This window comes from Haliaeetus leucocephalus, unplaced genomic scaffold (genome assembly GCF_000737465.1).
Source record: "Haliaeetus leucocephalus isolate CR32 unplaced genomic scaffold, Haliaeetus_leucocephalus-4.0 Scaffold260, whole genome shotgun sequence".
Taxonomy (NCBI): Eukaryota; Metazoa; Chordata; class Aves; order Accipitriformes; family Accipitridae; genus Haliaeetus; species Haliaeetus leucocephalus.
Genome location: NW_010972696.1, coordinates 209841 through 221108, shown reverse-complemented (window position 1 = coordinate 221108; position 11268 = coordinate 209841). Strand labels below are relative to the sequence as shown.

The 11268-nt window shown below is 60.8% G+C and overlaps 1 protein-coding gene across 1 annotated transcript in view; it reads left to right on the top strand.

The window, feature by feature from the left end:
• The window catches only part of OLFM2 (olfactomedin 2), a 12693-nt gene extending 1953 nt beyond the window's left edge, over nucleotides 1-10740 (top strand). Inside the window, exons 2-6 of the mRNA XM_010568846.1 lie at nucleotides 4712-4861; nucleotides 6101-6256; nucleotides 8392-8611; nucleotides 9158-9264; nucleotides 10063-10740. Coding sequence (XP_010567148.1) covers nucleotides 4712-4861; nucleotides 6101-6256; nucleotides 8392-8611; nucleotides 9158-9264; nucleotides 10063-10740 — 1311 coding nt within the window. The remainder of the gene's footprint in view (nucleotides 1-4711; nucleotides 4862-6100; nucleotides 6257-8391; nucleotides 8612-9157; nucleotides 9265-10062) is intronic.
• Nucleotides 10741-11268: the final 528 nt, after the last annotated feature.

The window sequence follows — 11268 nt, the reverse complement described above, 5'->3', positions numbered from 1 at the left end:
TCTCCACCGGGGATTCCCCGGGCATGGGGACCCCCTCCCCGGGCAGGGCACACGGGACGCCCCCCCCGGGGCATGGGGATCCCCCCCTCCCTGCCTCCCCCCCACCCCAGGCAGGGTGCACCGGGGACCCCCCCCATGGGGGCTGGTCTCCCCAAGGAGCCTGGGGCTGGGGGGTGTCTTTTGGGGGGCTCCTGACCCCCTTCTTTCACCCGGTAGACCTGAGCTGGGCAGTACCTGGGGGCTGGGGCAGGGCTGGGGGGGGGGGTTGGACCCCCATAGGGCCCTGCGGCTCCCCCTGGCCAGGAGGACTCCTGGGGGGCTCTTGACCAGGGGAGGTGGGTGAACCCCCCCAGTTTGCAGGACCCTGGGGAGCTGGTGGCTGTCCCCAGGCTGGGCGCTTCCCCCCAGTGCCCCCCCCCCCCCAGGCAGGGACACCCCAAATTTCCCCAGGGGTTCTCCGGGCTCTGGCTGGCATCAGCCCTTCGGTGCAAAGCCCTGTGAGAGCGGGGCTGGGCGTGTGGCGTGCGATGAAGTTGGGAGCAGGTGGGGGGGGACGCGCTTGGAGGGGGCGACATGCACGTGTTTTGGGGGGCTGCAATGACAGGGCTGGGCTGGGCTCCGGGGGATGCTGCAGGCAGGAGCGAGCCCCCGGAGAGGGCTGGGCTGCGCAGTTGGTGCTGCGGGGCCTGGCTGGTGCCCAGCCATAGCCAGTAATGTCGGGACGGAGGGGGGGCATAATGGGGGGACACGACCTTTGTGATGAGAAGACCCCTCCTGTAGCCTGAGCCTTCCTGTGCAGGACTGGGCACGCCATTTTGGGGGGCGCTATGGTGTGCAATCCTGCCAAGGCGGGTGCTTCGTGTTATTGCCAGCGCCGACCTTGGTTGTGGGGTGGGGGGGTGATCCTGTTTGGGGGTGTTCAAGGAAGAAGCTGGCAGAGCCCGTCTGGAGCCTGCCGTCAGCTGGGCTGCCAGACTTGCCACCCACCAGCAGTAGCCGACCGGCTTCGTGTGCCCCCCGCTCCCGGCAGCCAGCACCCCGGCCCCACTGGAACCACCGGCAGAGCTGTTGGGGGTTCACTGGGCTGCTCCCCCACCTTGGCTCTGCCCTGGGCTGATGCCAGTCGCAGCTGCGAGGGTTTTTCCCCGCAGCCCTCGACCCATTCCATAGGGATCCCTAGGGATCTTTTTTGGGGTACCATTCCTGGCCGGGCTTCTGCAGAGGATGAGTGCGGTGGCCTTCGTCGCTGCAGCCCCGCGCGTGGCGGTGGGGTCTCACCGGGCACCGCCAAATAGGCAATCATGTTGCAGGGCAATTAGCGGCACTCGGGGTAAAGCAGGCGCTGCTCTACAATAATTGGCTAATCATTAGTCACTCTTGGTGTTCGTTGTAAAATCATTAATCACTGGGAAGGAGCGCTGCTAATGCGGCTGTAATGGGCTGGCGCAACCGCCCACGGGAGCCGCCGGGACGGCATGCCGGACCGCGGGGTGCGAGGGGCTGCCGGCACAGCCGTGGCGGAGAGCTGGCGCGCTGGTTGCGGAGCTGATCTCCCACCTGGGTTTAGCGAGGCAGCGCTTTTTCCCTGGATGCTGAAATGAGCCGGGCTTACCCAAAAACCGGTGCTCGCCTCTCCGGCTTTGGCTCCGGGCACGGTGATGCCCGGCACAGCCTTTCACTGTAGTTTGGGGACTTGCAAAGCCCCTTTCTAGAAAACAGCGGTTCCTTTTCTGCTCTGAGGTCCAGAGCCGGATTCACCCGGTCCAGGCCTGGGTGCTCCCATCAGCTCAGCCCCGTGGGACACTGGCTCTTGGGGACACTGGCACTGCGGACCCCGGTACCGGAGCAGCCAACAGCTCTCGAATTCCCATGGAGTAGCAGCACTGTGTGCCGGCTGGCGATGGGGAGAGACCGGAGCATCCTCTGCAGCAGCTCCATTGCTTGCCCTGGAGCGGTCCCCCCCCCAGAAAGAGGGGGCAGAGACACGGAGCGGCTCTCACCCTTACTGCCCGTGCCGATTCGGGGCCTCCTGGCTTCGAAGGGTGCTTGGTTGGACCCCCACGTCCCCGGCCGTGGCTGCTTTGCTGAGGCAAGGGGCTGAGTGGGGATTCCTGGATGCTCGGGGACCCTTAAGTCCCACACGAGAGGGGTCAGGATGCTCTGTCAGCCCCCCCTGCCCCACTCCATGCCAGGCTCCGGTTCTCTGGCAGCTCTCTGCACCGTGGCCGAGGGTGTCAGCAATTTCTCCTCTCCCGAGCTGCGAGCAGGCAGCTTTCCCGGGGAGCTCTAATTAATAACCCAGTGACAGATTGCACAGGCTGCATTTAACCTAATAATACCGCCGGCAGCAGCAGCCGCCGCCGTCGCCAGGCCCCCGAGCCGCAGTGGGCAGGCGCGGGCAGGGCTGCCCTCCACCTCCATCCATCCCTGGGTGTTATCTGCAGGGCGGGGGCTGGATGCGGCCACCGAGCCGCAGCGGGAAAGCATCTTCCCAGGATCTGGCTCTCGCCCACGGATGCTCGCCTGCATCCCGGGGGCCGTTCGGGATGGACCCCAGGGTTTCTGCGCTGCGCGAAACCCAATCTGGCAGGCAGAGGAGCTCTGCCAGCCTCCAAATCGGTGGCTCTGAGCGCTGCCTGCACACATCCTGCCTGCCACAGGCTGCTGCCTGGCATTAATTATGCATTAGCCCTCTATAAAGTATTTATGCCTGCCTGCTGCTCAGCCACGGCCAGAAGGGTCCCAGGTAAAGGGAAATGGTTCCTTGGTGACTGCGGATGCTCCACCCGAGATGCTCCGGGTTTGCTTTGGGCTCTTTCATTTCAGTAGCTTTTTGCGGGGGGGGGAAGAAATGAAGTTTTTTGGTGCACAGGATCGTCCCAGGATCCTGAGGGCGGGAGATCGGGTGGTGCCTGCCCCAGGTCTGGGTGCTTGCGCCGTGGGCACCAGCCCCGTGCCATGCCCAGAGGAGCTGGGGGGATCCCTCCTGCCATGGGGACCCCAATTTTGGGGGGGGGGGGGCAACTTCACAGCACGGTGCATTAAGTCTTTCCCGACATGTATATCTGACAATTGTGCATCCTATTAATTCACCTGCCGTAGCAGGGAGCGACCGTCACGATACCATCCACCGGCACGATGCTGTCTGCTGGCGCCTTCCTAAGGGCTCGTTATCCCACGATGTGGCTCGTCACCAGCCGGGGCTGCTGAGGACTCCCGGCCCCAGCGTCGGCCAGGATCCATCTCCACTGCGTTGGAGTTGGGCTGAATAAATCCTCTATTTATCTCCCCCTGTGATAACTCAGGAATTTACTCGGTTAAGGACGAGTTTTACACCGCCATCAGTTAATTTATTCTCATTGCGCTGGAGGTTGGAGAATGGTGTTTAGCCACCGCCATGTCCAATAAATCCCTTCCGATGTGAAACATGAAGTTAAAACCGCTGCGTGTAAAGTAAAGTATCGTCCCTGGCTTGTTACAGGGAACGGGTCATTTATCTTTGCCTGGCTCGGTGCAGAAGGCGCTTGGAGAGCGATGAGTTTGCTCTTGATTTTCATAATTAATAATTATGAATTACCCATGAAATGCTAAATGGCCCAGCGCAAAAACACCGGCTTATGGCATGAATAAATCAGGCAAAGGGGAGGAGGGGGTGTGTGTGTGGATGTTTCTCTGCTTGGTTTTCGGGGTGGGTGTGGTGGGGGGCAGCCAGAGCCTGCAGTGGTCACCCTCACCCTCAGCTGTCTTGGGAGATGGAAAGCACAACCCCAAGCCTGGATCCACCTGGAAAAGCTGCAGCTGGATGCAAAAATCAGCTTTCTGAGGGCGGCGAGACTGGTGGGATGCTCGGCTGACCGGGGATGCCCGGGTACCCTCCTTGGTGCCCACCTGGGTCAGGGGGGGATGCACTCGTATTTCACTGACCGCTTGGGTCGAAGGGACCCAAAATTCAAGGGGAAGGAATTAGCAATTGCTCTGCTCCCCTCCAGAGGCGGGACGGCCACAGGGGAGGAAATTCCTGCCTCATTAACTCTATTAATGGGAAATAACACCGGGCTGGTTCTGCAGGAGGACGCGGAGCTGGCTGGTGGGAGATGATGAAGAGCGTTTCCTCGTCGCTCCCTCCCACCCTGCTGTTGTTTCGTGGCCAGCCCGGGAGCGCGGGACACACCAGGAAGCTGAAATCGCCGTATTTGGAGCAGATCGCTGTGGCGAAATGAGTCTTGGAGAGGGGAAAAAAAAAAAAAAAATATGAAATGACCTGGATAAAAACCTGAAAGGAGGGAAAAATACAAAGTGGCTCAGACCTGATGGCATTGCGAATGGGTTTTGGAGGAGCTCCGTGGGAGGCGGCAGCGGGCAGGGCAGGACCCTGGGGCTGTACCACGATGGGATGCGCTCGGCACCGGCTTTGCCGGCGCCGGATTTTGCCGGCACCACGCGGTGATGGTGGTTCAGGAAGGGTTTGGTGGGCTCATCCTGGTGCTGGGACGTTGCTCCCTTGCCGGCTCGTCCCCAGGCGGCTGACGGCAGGAGGGAAGGACGCTCCGGCGTCTCGCCAAGGCGATGCTGCGCTGCCAGCCCTGCCCCGACCCCCACGGTTTTTGGGGAAGCCCCGGCACGCGTGGGGAGCCTGGGGAGCCTGGTGCGGGCAGGTGAGTGGCTCTGGCATCCTTTGGGGCCCTGACATCTCTCCTCCTCTCTCCCGCAGACCCTCTTCCAGAGCCCCGACGAGGGCTGGCAGGTTTACACCTCGGCGCAAGCCCCCGACGGCAAATGCCTCTGCACGGCCGTCATCCCCGTCCAGGGCACGTGCTCCCGCGACCTGCGCAGCCACCAGCTCCGTCAGCTCATGGAGAAGGTGAGCGTCAGCCGGCCCGCCGCTAACCGGCGTTACCGGCCGAGCCTGCTAACGAAGTGCTTAATTTGCGGCGGGGGGACCCCCCATCCAGCGCGGGTGCACCCTACGGTGGGCTGTGACGGGCTCGTCCCTTCCCCGGGCACCCGCAGCTCCCTCCCTGCGTAACGTCGACGCGTTTGCCGGTCCGAGCATCCTCGACGTTCCCGCCGCAAGGGGGGAACATTCGCATCCTCCTGCCCGGCCGTGAGGTTTGCCGGAAGGGTGTCACCGCGTCGCCGCGCATCCGCGGTGCCGCCGGCACGTGGCGATGCCCTCGCCGCACGAACCGAGCCTGCCAGGCGGCCGCGGAGATGAAATCAGCCTGGAGATAAATCCCAAGCGGGCTTTAGCCTGCGGCCCCATGAGCCAAATGATGTTTAATGGAGCCCGGGTGGTTTCCCCGTGCGGAACGGGGGACGTGTGGCTGCCCGCGGTGGGGGGGGTCCACGCTGCCAGCCCCTTCCCCGTGGGCTCTGCAGCAGTGCCGGCAGAAGACATTAGCCTTCCCCCCCTCTGCAGCACAGAGCCGTGTGCCTGAGCAGAGCTCATTTAATTTCCCCCTGGTTTTTACACGTCCGCACGGGCGGGCATGCTGCAAAACCCGATTAAACTTTTATTATAACGCGCTGCAAAAAACGCCTCTTAAGCAGCTCTCTTCCAAGGCGGCGGCGGCATCGTAAATACCAGCGGGGCTGGTGCTAATAAATAAATAACCGTTTGAGGAACACTGTCACGTTCATGTCATTTGAAAGCGTGGAAATAAAATAACTTTGCCGGCTGCGGCAGATGAAATTAAAGAATGAAAGCTCATAGACCGGGCTGGGAAATGTGCGCTCGGGTGGTTTAAAAAAACAAATAACAGCTGAAGCAGGATGAGTAAAACGCATTATTTTATACATTAAAGCTGCAGGGGGAAGAGTTTTCTTGCAAGTGTTTACATAAACGCCGGTGCGGTGGAGTGGGGAGCAACTCGTCCTCCGGCTCCCTGGGGATGGGGACACCGGGAGGGGGTCTCCTGGGGCCGTGTCCCCACCAGCACCCGGTGACCACGGGCTGGTCCTGGGGGCTGCTCTCCTTTCCCCATCCCCTCGCTGCCTCTGCACCCCAAATTTCCCTGACTCAGGCCTCTTCGTTAGCAGCGGCGGGGGGGTGTGTTGATTAGACCGAGGGCTTTATCACCGCCCCCGTCCCACCATGCAGGTGCAGAACATCTCCCAGTCGATGGAGGTGCTGGACCTCCGGACCTACCGGGACCTCCAGTACGTGCGCAACACCGAGTCCCTGATGAAGGGCTTGGACTCCAGGCTGAAGGTGGCTGCTGAAAGCCAGAAAAGCCTCAACGCCAAGAGCTTCCAGGTGAGCCCGTCCCCCCCCTCCCGCGATGCCTCTCGCGCCCTGTGGGACCAGCTGCCGGGTTTGGGACACCTCCCCGAGCACATGGTGCTGTGCGATGCTACGAGGTGGGTGGGCACCCTGGGAAGGGTCCTGATTTTGGTGATCCGGGTGGCCGAGCGCCCCCGTGGTGGTCCCAGGGCTGAGCCACCCCCATGGTAGTCCCAGGGCTGAGCATCCCCACAATGGTCCCAGGGCTGAGCATCCCCACAGTGGTCCCAGGGCTGAGCACCTCTGCAGTGGTCCCAGGGCTGAGCACCCCTGTGGTGGTCCCAGGGCTGAGCATCCCCGCGGTGGTCCCAGGGCTGAGCACCCCTGTGGTGGTCCCAGGGCTGAGCATCCCTGTGGTGGTCCCAGGGCTGAGCATCCCTCTGGTGGTCCCAGGGCTGAGCATCCCTCTGGTGGTCCCAGAGCTGAGCACCCCTGTGGTGGTCCCAGAGCTGAGCATCCCTGTGGCACCTGAGCATGCAGGGTGGGTGTGCGGTGCAGGAGCGGGACAGGGTGCCCAGCCGCAGTGGGTGTGCAGACAAGGCACAGGGCAAACCAACCTGGGGCCACAACCCACTGCCTCCCTGGGTGCCGCAGCGGGGGGGGGAGATGTGCCGGTGGCAGGGCAGCAGAGATGGCCAATTCCCAGCCCATCTGGCTGCAAATCGACACCTTTAATTAAGCAAAACACAGCTCTTCCCTGGCAAAGCCATGATTTCAACCTGACGGGTGGCAGCCGTCAGCGCCGTGTGCTGATCGATGCAGCCTGCAAGTCAATGCTGCCCACGCTGCAGCGGCTTTGCACCCCCAAGAAATCCCATTACCACCCCCCCCCCTGCTGGGGCACTGGTTTATTTTGGGAGCCTCAAGGCTTCATCCTGACAGCTGAAGAGTGTTTCTGTCTCGGGAGTGGCTGGTTCTTGGCACTGAAACAGGCCAGAGGATGCTCGGGTGGATGCTGGGCGCTGACAGTTGCAGAGACAAGACATTGATTAAACATCTGAGCTGCAGCAAATGTCTTGGCTGGTTTAATCACAGCAGGAGGTGCTGAGCCCTGCGACCGGGATGCAATCCCGCCGAGAGATGGGAACACTGGCCCCTGTAACGCTGTCCTGAAATGAAAGGCGAGGAGGGAGGAAAGGTGCTGGCGAGCCGGGCTTGTTCCCGGGAAAACCCACTGAGCCACGGGATGGCGAGTGGGGCCGTGGGCTGTGGAGCAGGACGAAGGTGCTGGCTGTGGATTTACAGCGTCCTTGAGCGAAGGAGACTCGGTGGACCGGCTTGCAGCCAGGGCCGGCTTGCTGCCATTTCCCCCCCCCCACTGCTTCCCTGCTACGCTGGTGCAGCGGCTGGCACAAGCCTGGCAGGATCGTGCGCGGCTCCCGAGCATCCCTGTGGTGATCCCAGAGCTGAGCATCCCTGTGACATGCAGGGTGCTGGGTGCACGGGCACCCTTTGCCTGGAGCTGTGACCCATCCCTGGCATGTTCTCCCCACTCCATACTTGCACCCCATTCCCATGTCGGCTGCCAGGCATCTGCTCAGACTTTGCCGGCCGGATAGATGAAGCCTTTGCCTGGGTCGTTCCAGGCCAAGGTCAAAACACCTCTTAACCTTCTCCTTGTGCTAAAATAAGCGGAGATTTTTAAACCCTGGACCTGGCATATAACTCTGCCTGTTGCTGTCATTCCCCCAGCACCATCACTGCGTCTTCCTGCATCCCTCCTGTGCAGAGCATCGCTCCACGTCCAGCCACCCCGCTGCTCCGGGCTGGCCGGGGAGGGGGGATGTCACCCCGTGCTCCCGCTGTGGGACCGGATCCTGCCTGCTTCCCACTCTGCAGAGCGAGGCGATAGCATCAGCTGCGGGTGATTCATTAGCTATCGCTCCCCAAGCGCTTGGAAAATGCAAAGCCTTGTAATTGTTATTAATTACTGACCCAGGAAATAGGGCTTGTCTCTGGTGTGTTAACGAAAACCTCTGCGATCCCCAGAGGGATGGACAGAGGGACAGCAGGCATGGGGACAAGCACCACCAGGCTCCAGGCACGGGCTTAATTTAAGGCGTGTGTGTGTGTTTGTTTTTTTTTTTTCCCTTGTACCCCTTAAACAGGAGCTCAAGGACAAGATGACGGAGCTGCTGCCTCTGATGCCCGTCCTGGATCAGTACAAGTCGGACACGAGGCTGATCGTGCACCTGAAGGAGGAGGTGAGGAACCTCTCTGGGAGCTTGCTGGCCATCCAGGAGGAGATGGGTGCCTACGACTACGAGGAACTGCAGCAGCGGGTGCTGATGCTGGAGGCACGGCTGCACGCCTGCATGCAAAAACTGGGTACGCTCCCCCCTCCTCACCACCTCGGCTCTGGTTTGGGTGGGCACCCAGGTCCCTCCTGCTCGCAGCAGCGTCCCTGTAGATGCAGGGAAGGCTGGGATCCCTTCCCGGGAAGGCAGGGCAGGCAGCCCATGCTGCCAGCTTCCCATTTCAGAGAACCCAAGCTGTTGCTGCTACCTGCAGCTCTGCCCACGTGCTGGGCCTCCTGTTTTGCTGCACTGCTGATATCTTCCAAATAATAATAATAATACTGGCAATCCAGCATCCTCCACTATGTGCCGACGGGGAGTTTGCTGGTGTGGCCGGGCCCTGGGACTCACGCAGGAACCACTTTTCCTTGGTCAGGAATAGCTGCTGGAGCCCAGCAGTGCCTTTTCCTTAAGCATCCCCCAGCCTGCTGCCCTGTCCCCTCCTGGGGGTCCCTGGGGTAAAGAAGAGCCCTGATTCCTCCCCGCTCGGTGCGTGATGCTCCCTCCCATGAAGGGAGCTGGGCAGCATCGTGGTCCTGGATGCCCACCCCTGACTCCCAACTATTTTTCCTCCCAGGTTGTGGGAAGCTGACGGGCGTCAGCAATCCCATCACCATCCGAGCATCGGGATCCCGCTTCGGGTCGTGGATGACCGACACGATGACACCCAGCGCTGACAGCCGGGTGAGTGGCACAGGCACCCATGCCGATGGGGTCGGGACACAGCTCGGGCTTCCCACGGCTCCTGCGTGGCACTTTTGTGGGTGTCTTTCCCCAAAACCCTCCCAGGCCCAAGCAGAGGTGAATTTTGCAGGTGGGCAGCTCCTCTCTTGGCCGGTCTGGCTCTGAATTTTTTTGCAAAACCTCAGCACTCCTCGGGCACCGTGTCCCCTGCAACCTGCCTGGCTGGTGCTGCTGCGTCCCTCCTGGCTGTGCCTCCACGGGGGCACGTCCCCGGGATGCACGCTGCCTGGGGTCCGTGCGTCTTGGTGCAAGTTCCCTGGGTTGCACGGTGCCCGTGCCCCCGGGGTACACACCGCCTGGGGTGCCCGTGCCCTGGTGCACGCTCACCAGCGTGCAAACCCTCTGCTCCGTCGCACGAGGGGCGCGTGGCTGCCTCTGCCGGAGCTCTGCCAAGTGCCGACGGAGGAAACCGGGATGCTGTGATGGGAGGCTGGGCAGGAGCTTCCCTGGAGCCTCTGCAGGCTGGGAACTCAATCAGGCTGGGTGTTCCTAACGAAGCACGCCCTCTTATTAAAAATTAGCCAAGCATTTGATCTGCAGAAAGAGCAGAAAAACACATGTAAAGGGGGGAAGCCAGAAAAATGCATGCCGGCGTGTGGCAGCAGCGTAAATGGCTGCATGTGCGGCGGGGGGGGTCGCGCAGGACGTGGGTCGTGTCCGTCTGTCCTGGGAGCCCATCTTGATGGGGGTGGGGGGTCCCCGTTTCGGCCGGGCATCCCTAACCTGAGCCTGCTGCAGGTGTGGTACATGGACGGTTACTACAAGGGCCGCCGCGTCTTGGAGTTTCGGACCTTGAACGACTTCGTGACGGGACAGAACTTCGTGCAGCATCTCCTGCCGCATCCCTGGGCCGGCACCGGCCACGTGGTCTTCAACGGGTCCCTCTACTACAACAAATACCAGAGTAACATCGCGGTGAAGTACCACTTTCGCTCCCGCAGCGTCCTGGTGCAGCGCAGCCTCGCCGGCGCTGGCTACAACAACACCTTCCCTTACTCTTGGGGTGGTTTCTCCGACATCGACTTCATGGTGGACGAGAGCGGGCTGTGGGCTGTCTACACCACCAACCAAAACGCCGGCAACATCGTGGTGAGCCGGGTGGACCCCCAGACGCTGGAAGTCCTGCATAGCTGGGACACGGGTTACCCCAAACGAAGCGCCGGAGAGTCCTTCATGATCTGCGGCACGCTCTACGTCACCAACTCCCACCTTGCCGGCGCCAAGATCTATTTTGCCTACTACACAAACACTTCCAGCTACGAATACACGGATATTCCCTTCCACAACCAGTATTCCCACATATCCATGCTGGACTACAACCCGCGGGAGAGGGTGCTCTACACCTGGAACAACGGCCACCAGGTCATCTACAACGTCACGCTCTTCCACGTCATAAAGACGTCGGGCGAACTGTGACCCCGTGCCGGACTCCTCTGCTCTCCCTTCCCCAGCTCTTTATTTTTCTACACTTCAGCCTTGGCCATTCTCTCGAGGGGATGGAGCCTTCCTCCTCCTCCTCCTCTTTGATTACTTTTTAAAATTTCTTTGGTTTCTTCCCGCGGTTCATGGCGCATGGATCTCTTCTGCCTTCATTTGAGCTGACCTTGGTTGTTTTTTGGTTTGTTTTTTTTTTTTTCAATTTATATCTTTATTTTGATGGCAAATAAAAACAGTCTCTTTGACGTTTGATGGGGCTTGTGCTGATTTTTTTTTTCCCCCCAAATTTTTAAAAAATTATTATTTGTCACTCAATGGCTTGGTTTCCCCCCCGCCTTTTCCTGCATCCCCTCTGCTGGCGGATGCCAGGAGCCGGCTGTAATCTCCAGCCCTCTCCTCCAGATGTGTGCCGGCAGCCAGCGATGTTGTTTATGGGCATGTTTAATGCATGCGGGTGTGGGCGCTGGGGAAATTACAGCAGAGCTGGGCAAGGCGAGGAGGAAAGGA